Source organism: Elgaria multicarinata, chromosome 7, assembly GCF_023053635.1.
Source record: "Elgaria multicarinata webbii isolate HBS135686 ecotype San Diego chromosome 7, rElgMul1.1.pri, whole genome shotgun sequence".
NCBI classification, from domain to species: Eukaryota; Metazoa; Chordata; class Lepidosauria; order Squamata; family Anguidae; genus Elgaria; species Elgaria multicarinata.
Window position 1 is genome coordinate 48,189,982 of NC_086177.1, and position 19,246 is coordinate 48,209,227.

General features: G+C 42.8%; 1 protein-coding gene across 1 annotated transcript; it reads left to right on the top strand.

Moving 5' to 3' along the window:
* Positions 1–371: 371 nt before the first annotated feature.
* On the top strand, positions 372–5,357 carry DSEL (dermatan sulfate epimerase like). The gene has a single exon (XM_063130515.1). The coding sequence runs from the start codon at positions 652–654 to the stop codon at positions 4,300–4,302; it is 3,651 nt and encodes a 1,216-aa protein (XP_062986585.1). The 5' UTR covers positions 372–651; the 3' UTR covers positions 4,303–5,357.
* Positions 5,358–19,246: the final 13,889 nt, after the last annotated feature.

Below are 19,246 nucleotides of genomic sequence, written 5' to 3' on the forward strand. Positions count from 1 at the left end.
TGGCTGATGGGGAAATTTTGCCAAGTCTCCCACCCACCACAAAATAAAAGATGACTTTTGTGTATGTGCAGTATGAGAGAACGGGACAGAAAGCGACATGAATTCACTATTTCGTATCTTCTGGATAAAATTCTATTTGTTTTTTCATTTTCTATATGTGTATTCTTAACAGGTTCCCCACCCCACCCCTACAGTGGGAATAACTGAATGTTAAAGTTATTTTTCTTCTTTTTAAAACAACTCCATTATTAACAGAGCCAGCACACCGGATGTGATTTTCTTCACTGCACTTCATGGCTTGAAAGACATGCGTTTGATATCAAAATTGCTCATTAGTTTAGCCTATGTGGAAGCTGGTGAGAGGTTACATTCCCTCTAGCCCTCTGTGTTGTTGCTGTTATTGTGGCTGGATGGTGTCTACTCAACGCACGTGTGGTTCGGCATGTTTTGATACTGCGCCTAAAGAACATGTCAGTTGAGACCGGTGTGTACCTTGTAGCATGAGGGTCCTCCCTCGCCCGTCCCTGTTGATGGAAAAAGCTTTCGAGTCTCTCTTCCCACTGGTAGCTAGCTTGATTCACATTTGAAATCTGAAGACCGCGGGTTTTCAAAGAGGTGTATGCCTGAAGGGAGGGAACTGCCTAATGGATCATGGCTCTGATGTTTACAGGACATTCCCTATTTTTAGCCTTAGTGATGTTGGCAGTCTCCACTTACGAAGAGTCTGTAAGCAATTACTCCGACTGGGTGACTTTTACAGAGGAGGTGGATCAGTATGAGAAACAAAGACTGGACAGTTTCAGGGCTAGTCAGAAGATGAAAAAAGTGGTTCTTCACCCGAGCTTATATTTCAGTGCTGACGAGATCACGGTGCTGAGGCAGAAATCTCACACCAGCCACCTCCACCTTTTTAGGGCAATCAGAAGTGCGGTGTCAGTGATGCTGTCCAACCCCGCCTACTACCTACCTCCACCCAAGCACGCTGATTTTGCAGCCAAGTGGAATGAAATCTATGGCAACAATTTGCCTCCCATAGCGTTTTATTGCCTCCTGTGCCCCGAAGACAAAGCGGCTTTTGATTTTGTCGTGGAATATATGGACAGGATGGCCGGCTACAAAGACTGGTTGGTGGAGAACGCCCCGGGTGATGAAGTGCCTCTTGGGCACTCTTTAACTGGCTTTGCCACGGCATTTGATTTTTTATATGCCTCCTTGGATGAAGTCAGAAGGCAAAAATACTTTGCCAAGGTTTGGGCCGTGAGTGAGGAAATGTATGAGTATTCCAAAGTCCGTTCCTGGGGCAAGCAACTTCTTCATAATCACCAAGCCACTAATATGCTGGCGTTGCTCATTGGGGCCCTGGTAACTGGAGGGGGCACAGAGTCACGAGCAAATGCCTGGAAGCATACAGTAGTGGATGTGATGGAAAAAACCATGTTTCTGCTAAACCACATTGTCGATGGCTCTTTGGATGAAGGTGTGGCTTACGGTAGCTACACTGCCAAATCAATAACCCAGTATATTTTTCTGGCACAGCGCCACTTTGGCATTAACAATCTTGAAAACCACTGGCTCAAAATGCACTTTTGGTTTTACTATGCTACCCTTTTGCCAGGCTTTCAGAGGACTGTAGGCATAGCGGATTCCAATTATAACTGGTTTTATGGCCCTGAAAGCCAACTGGTTTTCCTAGATAAGTTTGTGTTAAAGAGTGGGGTAGGCAATTGGCTTGCACAACAAATTAGAAAGCATCGCCCAAAGGATGGTCCAATGGTGCCATCCACTGCCCAGAGATGGAGTACCCTTCACACAGAGTACATATGGTATGACCCAGGACTAACTCCCCACCCTCCACCTGAATATGGCAGTGCTAAAATGCACGTGTTTCCTAACTGGGGGGTAGTTACGTATGGAGCAGGGTTACCAAATACTCAGACAAATACCTTTGTTTCTTTTAAATCTGGAAAGCTGGGAGGCCGTGCTGTCTATGACATAGTCCACTTCCAGCCATACTCCTGGATTGATGGGTGGCGAAGCTTCAACCCAGGGCATGAACATCCTGATCAAAACTCTTTTACCTTTGCTCCTAATGGGCAGGTGTTTGTCTCTGAGGCCCTTTATGGACCCAAGCTTAGCCACTTGAATAATGTTCTGGTGTTTGCTCCATCTCCCACAAGTCAGTGCAATCAACCTTGGGAAGGTCAGCTTGGGGAATGCACACAGTGGCTTAAGTGGACTGGGGATGAAGTTGGAGATGCAGCAGGTGACATTATAACGTCCTCTCAGCATGAGGACATGTTGTTTGTGAGTGGTGAGGCAGCACCTGCGTACTCCTCAGCAATGAAGCTGAAAAGTGTGTACCGTTCCTTGCTTCTGTTAAATCCTCAGGCTTTACTAGTGGTGGACCATGTGGAGAAGGAGGAGGACTCTCCCATCAACTCCATCAGTGCCTTTTTTCATAACCTTGACATTGACTTTAAATATGTACCGTATAAATTCATGAACAAATATAATGGAGCCATGATGGACGTATGGGATGCTCACTATAAAATGTTTTGGTTTGACCATCATGGAAATAGCCCTGTTGCTAGGATACAAGAGGCAGAGCAGGCAGCTGAGTTCAAAAAGAGGTGGACGCAGTTCGTAAATGTCACTTTCCCTACAAAGAGTACTACTGCAAGGATTGCCTACCTCTTCTATGGCCCTTATGTCAATATTTCTAGGTGTAGGTTTATTGATGATGCCCAGTCTGGATTTCAGATTTCTCTGAATGTCAACAATACAGAAACCATTTTCTCTGTTGTAACAGACTATCTCAATCTGAGGACGAGGTTCAGCTATTTAGGCTTTGGTGGCTATGCCAAGGTAGCTACCCAAGGCAAGGTTACAAGATTTGGCCTGGGTACCGAAAGTATAGAAAAACAGGCACCGAGTACCAGGACTGTTTTTCCCTTTGGATTTAAAGTGAATATAATAGCAGGGCTGGTGTTGGGGGTTAGCTTGGCCATATTGGCCTTCCAGTGGCGGTTTTACATTTCCTTTGGCAAGCTTTTGCGTGGGATCCTGGTCCTAGTCATCGCATTGTGGTTTGTTGAACTGGTCGATGTGTGGAGCTCTTGTACTCAACCAATCTGTGCAAAATGGAGCAGTGACAAGACAAGTCCAGAACACAACACAGGGAAGGGCCCTGTGAGCTTGCCAGATGTCATCATTACCTCTCTCCCCAGTTCAGGGGCGGAAATCCTGAAGCAACTCTTTTTCAACAGCAGCGACTTCATCTATATCAGGATCCCTACAGGCTATCTTGATATCCCTGAAACTGAATTTGAGATCGACTCCTTCGTTGATGCTTGTGAGTGGACAGCATCTGATGTTCAGAGCGGTCGCTTCCGGCTAGTTCAAGGCTGGCTGCATTCCCTAGTCAAAGACACCAAGCTTCATTTACAAAACATCCACTTACACGAAACCAGCAGGAGTAAGTTAGTTCAGCATTCCACCGCCAGTAAAGACAAAAAGAGGCGGCCTAGAAAGAGAGAATCCATAGCGGAACAAAGAAACCGATTGAGAGGGAGTTCAGACAAAGATGCGGAATACATCAGGGAACTGAGGAGACACCTTGCCTTTTATCCCAATGCACGTCCTGTGCTTAGCCTGAGCAGTGGGAGCTGGACAATAAAGCTGCCTTTCTTTCAAGAAATCATAGGCCCTTCATTGAGAGCGCTCTATGTAGTACGGGACCCTCGGGCCTGGGTCTATTCAATATTGTACAAAAGCCAGCCTAGCCTTTACTCCTCGAGGAAGGTTCCACAGCGCTTAGCCAGGTTGTTTCAAGTGGAAGGTAGGAATCAGAAGTGCAGTTTAAATTCAGGCTATGCCTTTGAATATGAATCGCTGAGGGAGGAACTCTCTGATTCGAATTCAAATGCTGTCTCTGTGATGTCCCATTTGTGGTTGGCAAATACAGCCGCGGCTCTGAGACTCAACGGGGATTTGCCGCTGGCAAATTACCACCTACTCAAGTTTGAAGACATTGTCAACTTTCCCCAGAAGATGGCTGAAGCTGTCTATGCCTTCCTCGGCATCCCTCTGTCTCCTGCTAGCTTAAACCAAATATTATTTGCCACGTCCACCAGTCTTTTTTATCTTCCTTACGAAGGAGAAGTCTCCCCGGCAGGCATCCATGCTTGGCGGCACAAAATGCCTCTGGAGGAAATTAGGCAGATCGAGGACATCTGTTCGACTCTAATGGACCGCTTAGGATATCCAAAGTTTACTGATTTAGATGCTGCGGGTCAGCAGTAGTTTGCACTAAGGATTCCCAGGCTCTTCAATTTGTAGATAAGAATCTGGTTTATTCTTGTAAAATGTCTGTACAGTCTGTTACACTTGCAGAGAGAGATTATTTTAAATGCAATGAGATATTTGGTCCAGTAAGCTTCTCCCACTCCCTCCTCCCATTCCAAACAAAAAAACTCGTAATTACTGTTGCTGCCTTTGAAAATAAAGCTGTGCGAATCTTTACATTCTTTTCCAGATGGGCACTGGAGAGCTCAGGGGATTGCTAATAGGATAAGGTACCTTTCATTTCTAGGCTATCAGGACGGGGAGTTGCCAAGTGTCGCTGCCGTCTGCTGGTTATTTGCTGGCCAACATGGAATCTGTTGGGGGGAGGCAGGGCTCAGCCCCGGTTTTCTGAGAACAACTGCTTATATCACAAAGCAGACTTCACATTTGGCAGCAATTATCTCCCCTGGGCTAGATTTACTGGCATGTTATGCCTACTTTTAACTACTCCAGCAGTGCTGATATTCTGTAAACTTAATGTAACCAGCCAGTTTAAACTGTGTTTTATGATAGCCTAACATCATTGGAGTGACAGGAGACAGATCCCCCCCCCCACACACACACATTTTGGCAACATTTTGGTATCCTATTGGCAGCCTTAGTAAAAGACACCAAGAACCAAGCTGACATGGAAACAGAATAATACTTCTTAATATGTTTTCAGTAGCAAGGAACTGGGGTCAGTCAGGTTTATTTCAGGATAACATTCCCTACTGTAACCATTATGTGAATAAAGAAATAATGGTCAGAACTAATGATAAACATAGCAGCGCTGAGATTGATTTTATGTTCTGTAGCACCATCGGCTATTTCTTGGTTAGAAGGACTGCTCTTATCTTTGCAGCGGAGGCTGCCATTGGCCTACTTAGGGGGTATCTACACAGAAGCTTCCCGGTCTAGTTCAGCATCTCTGGACTAGACTGGAAATATAGAAGAAATCTCCTGAACAAGAAAGTGTAACATGGATTAGAAGAACCCTGAGTTGATGCATTATTTTGGGTCACTCAAACAAAGCACATGTAGACAGGCAGACATGTTTTTGTGCAGGCATACAGATTTACTAGAATTTCCTCCATTTTCTCTGGAAGATCCCCATTTTCTGTGGCACTTGGTTGTTGCAATCCACACAGAGCATACTTTGTGACAAGTTTTCAATGAAGCTTATGCAGAGTAAGGGTTTTGATGTTTTGAATGTTTTGTTTTTGTATAGTATAGCCTGTGGACATTGAATTAAGTTCTCAAATGGGAACTATGAGAAAAATGTATGGAGCTTTGTCACCACATTATATGCCTTCTTCATTGGTATTCATCATTAGCAAAGTAGTTAGTAAGGTGGGGATGTATATCTCAACTGTGTCTTAGACTTGACTTTCATATACTGGCTGGGTTCACTCAATACAACAATCCACACTCAAGGTTATTTATTTATTTATTTTATTAATGCATTTATATCCTGCCTTTTTTCCTCCAAGGAACCCAAGGTGGCGTTAAGTAATCCATCTCTTCTTCATTTTTATTCTCACAACAACAACCCTGTGAGGTAGGTTGGGCTGAGAGTCATTGACTGGCCCAAAGTCACTCAGTGGGTTTCTGTGGCTGAGTTGGGACTAGAACCTGGATCTCCCAACTCTCAGTCCAACATTTTAGCCACTACACCACACTGGCTCTTCAAGGTTGAGTGTCGGTTGTCATTAAACTGTGAGTTGTCGAGCTGTGGGTTGTTGTGTTGTGTGAATCCAGCCATGCTAACAAACCATGGTTTGTTAGCCATGCACAACCCACAGTTCACAACAAACCACAACCCATGGGTTCTCTTTGTGGGTTGTTCATGGTATTACATAACTGGGTTTGCACTACAAACCACATTTCAACAATAACACACAGTTCAATGACAGTGCACACTTAATGTTCAGTGTGTATTGTCATGTTGTGTGAACCTAGCCAATTATTCTGACTAAGTTGTGGGTTTCAGCCAAAGCGTGCTGCTTCTGATCACCAAAATAGTTGAAGGGCCCAAACAGGCATTTCTTTGTGTCTAGCAGCTACATCTGTTTTTCATTTTTTTATTCTAGAAAAGGCCCAGGGACCCTGATCTTGATCAGGACTCTATTGTAGGGAGGTATAAAGATTCAGATTGGGGGTCTGTGTCTATTCTAGAGTAAAAATGAAAAATTGTAGCTGCTAGACACACATAGCAATGTCTGTTTTGGCCCTGTTTCATTATAAGAACATCTTAACATCCTAGTTTAGACTTCCCCAACCTGGTGCCCTCCCCCCAAAAATTGTTCGTACTCCTATCAGCCCCAGCCAGACTGGCCCATGTTAGAAATGCTGGAAGTTGTAATCTGCAACATATGGAAGCCACCATGTTGGGATAGGCTGCCTTAGACATTTGCAGGTCCTCTGGTCGATCAGCAACTGGTTGAAGAACAGAAAGCAGAGAGTAGGAGTGGTGTCAGATGGAGGGGAATCATGTTTCCCTACGGTCTCTTTTGCCTACTGCTGTTGTCCCACAATAGGGACAAGCAGCTTTCTTTTTCTTCACATGGGGAAGAAAGAGGAAACAGCATAGACCACCTGGCCCATTCAGTGGGCTTTTTTATCGTGCTGCTTTTCCTGCACGCAGCAGGAGTGGTCATAACGAGTGTGTGATAAAACACTTGTCTGATGATGCACTAGGAATAAATAGTAAATTCTTCCTATGGAGGAATGTAAACAGTGGGTTTGCAGCAGTTTCTGTATTAGGACCAGTGGGTTTTCAGCTTGTTCATGAATGAACTGGAATTAGGAGTGAGCAGTGACGTGGCCAAGTTTGCTGACGGCACCAAATTATTTAGGGCCGTTAAAACAAAAAGAGTTTCTGAAGAGATCCCAAAGGATGTCTCATCAAAATGGCAGTTAGAGTTTAGTGTAAGCAAATGTAAAAAGTGATCCATGTTGGGGCAAAAAAATCCCAGTGAGCTGGCTGTCACTGACCAAGAAAGAAATCTTGGGGTTGTGGCGGATAGCTTGATGAAAGTGTTGACCCAGCGTGCGGTTGCTATGACAAAGGCAAAGTCCATGCTAGCCATAATTAGGAAATGTATCAAAAATAAAATTACTTATATCATACTGTCATTATACAAATCTATGGTGTGACCATGCTTGGAATACTGGTCACTGCATCTAAAGAACAGGGGGGGAAATGTGAAGCTTGAAAAAGTTCAGAAGACTGTAACTAAAATAATCAACAGGCTGCAGCAACTTCCCTATATGGAAAGATTGCAATGTCCGGGACTGATTAACTTAGAGAAAAGGCTAGTGAGGGGAGACATGAGAGAGGTGTATAAAAATAGCCATGGTGTGGAGAAAGTGGATAGAGAGATATTTTTCTCCCTTTCAGATAATACTAGAACCCAGGGTCAACCCATGAAGCTGATTGGTGGAAGATTCAGGACGGATGAATGCAAGTACTTCTTCACACAGCACATAGTTCAACTATGGAATTATCTACTACAACATGTAGTGATGACCACCAACTTGTCTGGTTTTAAAGGGGCTTTAGAAAAGTTCATGGAGGAGAAGGCTGTCAATCTCTGCTGCATGCCACCCCCAGTATCAGAGGCAGTATGCCTACATACACCAATTGTGGGAGAACATGAGCAGAAGGGTGCTATTGCACTCATGTACTCCTTGTGGATTTCCCACAGACAGCTGGTTGGCCACTGTGTGAATAGAATGCTGGACTAGATGGAACTTTGGTCTGATCCAACAGAGTTCTTCATATATTCTTATGCTGCAATTGTAGGACTAAATTGGGGACATGTAGGACATGGTTGGGGAAATGTAAGACTAAATACATTTGCCCTTACCAGTTGGCTCCATCCCTGATGTCTCTCTCACTCTCGCACACATGCATGCACGCACGTATGCACGCCCCCTGGCCTCAAAGGGGATGCTTATCTTTCCATGTGATCAGGAATCTTGTACACTCAGGAGTCCAAATAGTGTGGAGGCTACACATGTTCAGCTGTTTGCTCATAATCTTCTCCTTTGCAGACATTGCTCTCAAGCCATGTGCATTACATGCTTCCATTGTATGTGTGCACACAAAAGAGAGAAAGAGATACAACTGACAAGTGGAAAAAATGCTCCTGGGACAGATGATTGGCAAAAATGCTAGGAAGTGTGTTTGCCCTGTGTTGTAAGAAATTACTCTTCCTTCTACACATTGCAGTATTTTGTTTAGCATGGAGAGATACGCAATAGACAGGCACCACTTCTTTCTTGTAACATGTGAAGCAGCCCTTAATGATAAGTGCATTTTTCATGTGCTGACTTTTCCACATCAAAAATGGTCAAGAGAATTAGGGCTTGCACTTGCAATCCTAAACACGCTTACTAGGGAAACTATAATTTCTATGGAATCAAACTCATGGGACTTATTTCTGAGTAAACATGTTTATATCATCCATGCATTTAGCTCTTTAATCTTAATCATAGTAACAAACCCTTGAAATCAATCAAACTTGTGTGTGTAGGATTAAATGACAAGTATTCAAATCCAATTCATTTGACCTCATTTACTCAAAACTGAGTTTTACTGGTTTTAGTTTAATGGGACCAACTACTTAGATCTGAAATCTGAGCGGTGGGGGCAGGAACCTATTTTGCTTTTTTGTTTGTTTTTAATTTCCACAGAGCACCAAGCACACAGGCTTTTTATTAAAAAAAAATCAAAAGAAATCATGATGACCAACTTGCAATTAAATATGGTTGGGATTGCAGCATTGACACAGTAAATTTAATTCATAAAGAATGTTGGGATGACCTTATGTTTGTTTTCCCTTCAAATCTTCATTTTCCCCTTGTGTCTCAGATCCTGGCTCATTGTGGATAAAATTTAATCTCACCAATTGTGTTCATGTATAGAAAACCAGCTCCCCAGTCTCTTAATTTGTACTAAAATATTAGTTTGATTTTTTTTAGATGCAGTCCCTCTCTTGCACATGGCCTTCAAACCAACAATCTATTTTCGCTGTGCTTTTTAAAAACACTGAATGCATTTTCCTAATCTGTTTTGCTTCATATTCTTTAGAGAAGTGTGTGTGTACTGTACATGTCTGCAGATGTATAAATTATAAGACCTGGATGATATCATCAGATACATCCATTTCTTTTCTTCTTCTTTCGTTCCTGCATCCTCCCCGCCCCACCTCTCTCTTTCTCCTGCCTGTCATTTATCACAAATGAAGGTGCTATGAAATGTTTCCTTTTAATTGGTAAGAACCCGGATCAGAGTTTGGTGCTATGATGATGATGACCAGTGGGGTAATGTCAATTTATTTGGGTGACATCAATTAGCCAACATCGCAGTTTATGAGATTGCCTCGGCAGATGGATCTCCTCTCCTCTTGATGGTGTTGAATGCTTTGGTGTTAAATGTCTTCTCTCCCCCAGTCTCAGCCTCCGCTAACATGCGGCAACGTTCTATGATCTCTCATTCTGACCTAGATAAAAGTAGCTCTCCTTTTTCCCAGCCGTTCATTATTATGTCAGAATGTGCCTCCAGCCTGATAAAGCTGTTGATGCAGTTTCACTAACGGTAACTTGGCTGTCACTCGTTTTGGCTTAGAAGGGGGACTGGCAGCCCCCTTTTTTCTTCTTCTTTCTCCCCAAGGTTTTCCTCTGGCTAGGTACAATGTCACTTGCTCAAGGAAATGGCAATGAGTATTCATGTGCACTGATGTGTCAGTGAAACCTTGCATCACGACTATTATCCCCGCCAAACTGTTTCTCTCTGTTCCTGTCCTGCTCTTCTCTTACACAGTGTATGTAAAAAAATATTTTTTTTATCATTGCCATTACACTTTTCTTTATTCGACAAAGCCAATTTTCGCTCTGCTGGCACCCGGTGCCCTTGTTCGCGTCGACAGAGCTGCCCTTAGAGGGTTGGTCTTTAACGCAAAGCGTTTGCTTTCAGTTCTAATGATTTACAATCCCAAATCTGATTGAAACCAACAAAATGGCTGGCCTTGGCTGGCCCTTTCAGGGTGGCTGATGGTCAGAAATGGTGAATTCCAAGAAGCTAGGGAGATTGTAAAGCTGGTACTGTTTGCTAGTGCTATTCTTCAAACAGAAAGGGTTTATGAGGTCTGTCCCAGAGGCTGTGAACTTTAAAGAAATTCAACTTCTTTTTTAAAAATAAAAATAACCCTGCTGTTTCTACTGAGTAAGTAAAGCTTGCAACCAATATAACATTGACCTGGCATTTGGAAGGCAGCTTTCATTTAAAGGGTAGCTTCATAGCATTAACTTTGGGGATCAGATGTGTTCCTGCAGTGTAACTGATGATCCCTGTAATCATGGCCCAATCCTGGTTTCCTAGCTTTGCACATTGAGGAACAGGGCTACCATGGGACCAGCACAAGTCGTGCTGCCTGATAACGTGATGGGACTGTCCTAAGAAAAGTGGTGCTTGCTTTTCTTAGAGATATGTCACATACTACTCATGGCTTTAACCATGGTAAATAGAGTTTTTCCCCTTATCCATCATGGTTAAAGGTGTCTTCTGAACAGGGCCATTGTGTGTGAAAGCAACAGAGCAAGAGTTTGTGCAGCATCTGCTCAGAGACACCCATCATTTTAAAACTAGTGCTGTGCCAAATCTTGCCCTCTATTTTGGGGAATATTTTCTCTCCCTGCGAAACAGGCATTGTCCCCCCCTCTTTCACAGGGAGGGGGAGAATTTTAGAGAATTTTCTCCTTGGGAAGGGGGACAGTGTTTCCAAATACCTTTTAAAAGTGTAGCTGGTTGCTGAGGGGCCATCTTTCTTTTATTATTTTTTATTTAAAAAACAAACAAATGCCTCCAGCACTTGGAGGAGCCCAGCAGTTCTTCCTGAATGCTTATTGGAGGTCATGGGCATGTCTACACCAGGCAATATCCCGGGGATTGTCCCGGGATCATCCCTGTTCATCCACAGGGGATCCCGGGAGCAGGGAGGCATGTTCCCTCCATTTCCCCAGGATATTGCAATACCTTTTTTTTTTGCAGTTTTTTCCCACAGTCCTGGGACAATACCGAGGATCACAGGTGGTGTGGCCACCCATCCCGGCTTCTTCTCTCCTCCCCGTGAGTAGTGGGGGTCATCAGAGGGAAGGAGCTGGGATGGGGAATTCAGAGTCATCAAGGGTGGGTGGGGAGTGGGGTCGGGGCTTTTTTAAAAAACTTATTTTTTCGCTCTAGCACCTGTCTTAAAAAAAAAAGTGGGTGCAATGTCCTCCTTCTTCCCTGGATGTCGCACACGATGTGTGACCCAGGGGGATGATCTCACTATCAGCATATAATGAGATCCTTCCCCTCCTCTCCCCTGGTGTAGACATACCACATGTGACCTCTCCCTCTTCAATAGGCATTCAGGAATAACTCCTTCATTCACAAAGAACTCCTGCATTTAGGAAGAACTCCCTTCAAAAGTGTCTATACTTAAAATTGTATTTGGAAACCCTCCCCCTCCCCTAAGGGAAAAATTCTCCAAAATTCTCACCTCTCCTGGCCTCTTTCAACAGAGTTTTAATTTTTCCTCTTACCCTCCACAAAATACTGAAAATGGGAGAATTGAAATTTTCGGCACAGCATTATTTAAAACTTTCTGTGCAATCTGTTTGGAGGTTCTCCTACAGCAGGGGTTCAGAACCTTTCAGCCCACGGGACCAATGACATTTCAAAGAAGCTCTCAGGGCCCACATTCCAGAGGTGGATGGAGGCCAAAAAGGCAAAAGGAGCAGGGCCCAAATACCCCAAACACCAGTTGATTTTAGCTTAAAATTCTTACTGTCAGTAACCAAGCTGGAGGAGAGGCATTTCAAGCTTTGAGAATTGGGGCAGGGTGGCAGAAAAGCCAGGAAACCAACAAATGACTGGTCTTTGGGGAAATGGGGGTGGGACTTTGAGGGACCCCAGAGAGCTGGATTTAGCCCCAAGGCCTCCTATTCTACATAATAGTCACTGAAATTGAGAAGGAACATATAGTTGTGCCCGTGGGCAATGCTCGGTCAATTCATCACACCAGGGAATTTCCCACTGGATTGTGCCCAAGGTCTAGAATAGTTCTGTAATGATTTACCAAACTAAATGCACCCCACTCTCTCTGTACAGCATCACATGTACGGTGGCTCAATAAAGCTCATGTTTTTGCTGCCTGGGACAAGTCAGGCACCCTGCAGCTTTCTGTACATAGTTGCTGCATTTGGATTGGTGGGTTGCAAGTCATGCAGGCCTTTAGCCTGGGCACATTCTCCATTGCCTTGCACCTTATTGGCATGCATGGTATATGCAGTCAGTTAAAACTCTGTTGAATCCAGGGCTTAAAAACAAAGTTCTCTCCTGCCAAGCAATAAACTGTCCCAGGCTGAGTTGAGAAGTTGTCTTGAAACCACAGAGATGCATAATGTAGGAAAATCTTAACGCTGCTACGAAAACCGCAAAGAGAAGAACATTTGCAAGCAGTATTGCACAATTATCCTTTGCAAATGGGAGACATGGTGCCCTTGGAAAAGAAATAATGTCTGGAATTAAGTAGGGAGAATTCATTGGTTTTCTGGATTCTTTTCTTTTGTGTGTGTCTGTGCAGGGGGTGGGAAGCACAAAAGTATTAATTGAAAAATACTAGTCAGACATAGCTAACGTTTCAAGAAAAAGGGTTAAGGATTCATTTTTAAAACTTTTTAGGCTGCAATCCTTTACTCGCTTACCTGGAAGTAAGCCTTATTGAATTCAATGGGACTTACTTCTGAGTAGAGATGTGTAGGATTGCACTGTGCTATTTACAGTAGGTGTTCCTTAAATAATTTCTAATTTTATTCAAAACAAATATTCCTAAATTCTGAAAGTCTTTTTGTATTAAGAAAGTTGATCAGCTCCATCAGTCCAGAGGCACAAAGAAGGAAAATCAGATGATGGTGAAATTTATTCCCTGGTTCATACCTAAATACAACATGTAAGGGAAGAGGTATGGAGGGAAAAAGAAGAGGAGTAGATCAGTTTTTCCAAAGCCAGAACATGGTGGTGACCTATAAGTGGGCATTTAAATGCACTTTGGGCCAGGCTGATCTTTACTCGCTGATAAAAAAGTGCACTTTTCCTGATCAGAGTAGGGTGGGGTGGGGTGGAGACGCCCACTCAGGAACAAGGTGAAACAACCTTCGAGGAAGAATTCAAAGAACCTCAATGAGCTCGAACATCACACATTTGTCCATCCATGAGCACAGAGTATTTATGATGTATCACTCCTCAGGCACAAGTCACTAGCAAAACACACTTTTCTCTTCTACTGTTAATGCCTTTGTTTGTAGTCATTGAAAGAAAACATAACCACTGAGAATATTAGACTTTACCTATGTCTGTTTTTTCACCTGTCATTTGAATTAGGCCCTTGTGCTTTAGGCCAATAGATGGCTCCAGAGTGTTTCTCCCCACTTGACTTCTGCAGTCCCAGAGCAACTGTCAGTTGGAGCTGAGTGTCATTCTGGCAGGGAGGAGGAAATGAGTGCCCTGCAACTACTCTTTCTCTGGCTAATAGTCTCCCCCTTGGCTTGATGTTAATTCTGAAGAGTGAGGGGTGTGGCGTCTCAGTGGCCCCAGATCAGAGATGGGCAGAAGGCATATCTCCAGATGTTTTGGACTTCTACTCTCAGAAACCCCTGCCAGCTTGGCCAATGGTCAGGAATGCTAAGAATTGATGCCCCAAACATCTGGAGATCTACTTTCCATCCACCCCTGCTTTAGTCTCCTGGTTGATGGCCAGAGTGTGTTTCCCTTCTGCCCCCCACCCCAGTCCCAGGGCAACTGTCATACCTGTTGTTATGGCAACAACAGAACTTTTAGAATAAAATTGTCTGTTGTTTAATTTGAAAATATGTGTAAGTCACATGGCTTCACCACAAATGTGCTCAGGCCCCTATTCTTAGAAACGTATTAAAGAAGTCCCTCCTTAGGGATGGCATTTAGATATATTTCACTTGTGCTTGAGGTTAATGGTGTGGTTTAAATTGCCTCTGAAGAACTTTGGTTATCATAATGTACTTCTGTGTTGAAGATATGTGATCTTCCTTTACCAATAAACTTTTTCTATAAGAGAATGGGGGACGGGTGTTCATTGTCATGCTGGATCAGAATAAAGGTCCATCCACTCAACTATTCTCTTTCCAACAATGGCCTGCTAGTTGCTTTCAGAAAGGTTACAAGCTGGCCATGATGTTCCCCTGTCACTTGTTCCTAGAACCCGATTTCCAAAGAGAGAGAGAGATTTTCTGAACATAGATTGTTCCACTTAGGTATCGTGGCTAGCAGACATTGAGAGGGCCACTCTCCATTCATTTGTCTAATAGTTTCATAAAACCCATTATGTTAGTGGCAATCACTAAATTTTGTGACAGTCTTCAAGTTAATTCATCAGAAGTAGGTAGATTTTCCCCCTCATCGGTTTCAACTAAGGATCTTTGAGTTACCCTCTGACACTATGATTCTGTGTCCATTGTGCAGCATGTGGATATATGTTTTGAGCTCACCTCTAGCTTTTCTACGGATGCATGTGTAGCAAAATAGAAAAATCCATGATAGTTCCACATTTTCCGTTCCTTGTTTCTCTACTTACATAAGAGAAATATCACAGATGATACGCCCCTTTGTCAAAGCAAAGCTAGACTCTTTTGTGCTTCTCTTTCTTCACTGCAGCAATTGATGAAAGGTGGAACTGCCAAAATGTGGTATGAATGAATAGCCTCATACAACCCTATATCTGCAGGCCTATAGAAAAGAAAAAGAAAAACCAAGCTCCTGTTGTGGTGTCTGTTTCTTCCGTAAGTTAAATAGAAGAAAAAAAAAGGTCCCACAGCAAAGGCAAGGAAAGTTTAAGTAGGTCAGTGATTTTGAAACAGTTGTTGTGTTTGTTAGAGGTAAAGTGCATTCCTAAAACCTGCCCATTATCTTGCACATGAAAGCATTCAAATTCAACTAATTTCAGGTGAAGCAGACCCCAGGCAGGTTCCTAGAAATGTAATTAGATCTAAACAACAGGGCAAGATTTACAAAAATTAATAAAATAAAGGATTTTTATTTTAAAATAAAGGAGCAAGAATTTAGATAATAAAGGGAAGTCAATATGTATAAGAATGATGCCTGAATAAAAAAGTGCTTAGGGTGACCATATGAAAAGGAGGACGGGGCTCTTGTATCTCTGTTGTATTGACAGTGGAATTTCAGCAGGTGTCATTGTATGAATGCAGCACCTAGTGAAATTCCCTCTTCATCACAACAGTTAAAGCTGCAGGAGCCCTGCCCTCTTTTGTATCTGGTCACACTGGGCAGGACTCCTGCAGCTTTTACTGTTGTGATGAAGAGGGAATTTCACTAGGTGCTGCCTAGTGAATTCTGGAATTCTCTTTCCTATACAACTGTTAAAGATTCAGAAGCCCTGTTCTCCTTTCCATATGGTCACCCTAGATATACAAAATTATGCATGGTGTGGAGAATGTGGATAGGGAGATGTTCTCCCTCTCTCAAAATACTACAACCCAGGGTTATCCCATGAAGTTGATTGGTGGGAGATTCAGGACAGATAAAAGGAAGTATTTCTTCACACAGCACATACTTAAACGATGGAACTCACTACCACAAGTGAAGACCACCAATTTAGATGAATTTAAAAGGGAAGTAGACAAATTCCTGGAGGAGAAGGCTATCAATAGCTACTAGTCCCGATGGCTATATACTACTTCCAGGATCAGAGGCAGTAAGCCTATGCACACCAGTTGCTGGGGAACATGGGCAGGAGGGTGCTGTTTCACTCATGTCCTCCTTGTGAGTTCCTGTCAACAGCTGGTTGGCCATTGTGTGAACAGAATGCTGGACTAGATGGACCCTTGGTCTGATCCAGCACGACTCTTCTTATGTAGCCTTTCTTTAGCTTTCCTCTCTGCCAGCCATGACTCCCTCACTCCAGCTCTTAATATTCTCCCTGTCCTTCCACATTAACTGCCAACCATCTTTTTTTCCATTACTTGGGGAACTTGCTCCCTTTTTCTAACACCGGTTGTATCCATCTGATCATTTCAGCTCCTTCTACATAGTATTGCTGAGTGGATGGGGCTTGAGGTTAGTTACCTGGTTGGTTGGATGCACTCAGACAGGTCTCCACATAGCCATCAGGGCCAATGCTGAGGGTTGGCTGGTGTTATAAGCCAAAAAATATGGATGGCTACAAGTTGACTACCCCTAGTGTAGATGATACTGAGTTAGGTGGACTAGTATCCTGCCTTAGTATAAGTCAGCTTCCTATGTCCATCAATATTTCCATGATTAGCATAGTTAGGAATTATAGCTCAGCTTTGTCCATTCCAGGTGCACTAGAAGATAATCTGTATCATCCCCATTCACTATACCCAATGGCCATGCTGGCTGGGAATGATGGAGGTTGATGTCCAATATTTCCGGGGGGGGGGCACCAGGTTGGTGAAGGCTGGTATAGTTCATAATGAAGCAGTGACATGAACTTTTCCCCTTCTGCCCCAATCTTAGTTCACATACCACCAGCCATCATTTCAGCATATTTCTGGAAGTGGGTGAATCACCGCTCACTGTTTTGACTCTGACTCAGAGAGTGTCAGCTGCTTAACTCCAAATGCTTACTCATATTTCGCTGTGTTTCATCTCAGAGTTGCCACAGAATGTTATGTAAAGCGAAATTAAAGGTGAATATTGTGGTTTCTACTCAGGTGCAAACATCTTCAGAACTTATTTTTGAAGGAATTTAAAAGTTTTTGATATGATTCCTGACTGATGTTTCTTAGGGAGGTCCATTGATGTGGATGAGATGAAATGTCTTCTTCCCCACATATTCTGGAATGTGGATTAGCAACCTAATATTTCCCCATATGCAATTAATTTGGTAGTTTCCCCGTATTTTTCCTCCTCCAATCCTTCTCAGTTCAAAATGGAGCCTGTGAGGTTGCTGGGTCATCTACTAAGGCTTGCTCAACTGATGCTTTTGAGTTCTATGAGTCCTGCTGTTTTATGCATCATTGTCACTGTGTGAAATTTCTTCTTTGATTCTTCAGTCAGATATTCTAGGCTCGTCAGTGATTATTGTTTCTGTTGGCAAAATGCATAGTAACGTTTTCAGAGTAATTGAGATAAAATGTCATATTGCACTAGTCTTGTTTTTGTGAGTTCAATAAAAGATAGGTAATTCTTTTAAAATACAACTTCGCATTTCATTTTTCACAAAACAAATTAATATGGGTTTTAGCATTGGAGCTAGTATGATGTGCCACCCATTGCATCAGATAAATTTATTTCATAAATCTCAGTAATAACTACATTGAGTATTTAGCCTGTCTTAATGTATCATTATTTATTGACTTGGGGAAGTGGAGAAAGTTTTCTTCCCCAATATACTTTGGAGATGAAATTATACATGAATTTTATTTATTTATTTATTTATTTACTTATTTATTTATTTATTACATTTTTATACCGCCCAATAGCCAAAGCTCTCTGGGCGGTTCACAATTATGGTTATATAAATGAGATATTTCTCCCTTTAAAATGTGAACTGGACAGTTCAGGATCTTATAGACCAAGGGGGTAAGAATCTCCGGCCCAGGGAGCAAATCCAGCCCTTCTGGGATCTAAGGAAAGGAGGACAGGGCCCCTGCATCTTTAACAGTTGTATAGAAAAGGGAATTTCAGCAGGTGTCCTTTGTATGCATGCAGCACTGGGTGAAGTTCCCTCTTCATCACAACAGTTAAAGCTGCAGGACACCTGCCCTCTTTTGTTCCTGGTCCTCTGGGGTCCTCAGGTGGCCATACCTCTTTCTGCTGGGCCCATCCCTCTTTTCCCCAAGCACCAACCAGTTGGAGTTTTCTGGCTTTTGTGTAGTTCCCTGAGGCTTTGTTACTGGCAGGATGAGTTTTAAAATACAATTGTAAACCACCCAGAGAGCTTCGGCTATGGGGCGGTATATAAATGTTATAAATAAATAAATAAATAAATATTGTGGGGTTTTTTTTTTGCATTTTTGCCACACCTCTTTTGCCTTTGGCCACACCTGCCATGGACTGCAGTCCTGCAGAACTTCTCCAAAATGGAATCCGGCCCTTGAGCTGAAAGAGATTCCTGACTCCTAAATGACAGCCATCGCTGTGTCTGTAAAACCCAATAATGTTAAGCTCTCTGTGTCACGTGTATTATCATAATTTGAAATATATCGAAGAGTAATTTTGTAATACTGATTTTGTATTTGTTTGGAAAGCCTGTATCCCACACTTCCAATGCATTTACATCAGGGCAGCAGGCAACAATTAAAAAACAAACCATCCCATCCATATCTGCAGGTACCTCCAAGAAACCACTTCTTTTAATGGCACAGTTACAAATATATCGCATCAGACAATCAGTAACATCCATTTCCACTAATGTGATTTATTTATTTAATAAATTAATTTCTCTGGGCTATTCACAAAAATTAAAACCACAAGGTACAGCATAAAATATGAAATATGGAAGCTTAAAGCCACAAAATAAAAGTGCAACCAGAATAAAACCTAGAAACAATGCAGAGATTGAAAATACAGAGTGAAAATACAGATTTAAAACATCAGAGCTAAAAAACTAGGATGCTAAAATACTGGGAAAATAAAAATGTTACCTGGCTACAATGTAGGCACCAGGGAAAGGACTACAATGTAGGCACCAGGGAAAGCTCTCTAGGGAGCTTTTTCTGAAGCTGGTGTGCCACAGCAGAAAAGGCCCTCTTCCCGGTAGCCACCCGCCTCACTTCATTTGGCAGGGGCTCATGGTGAAAAACCCCTGGAGATCTTAGGGTCCAGGTCAGTATATATGGGAGGAGGTGATCCTTC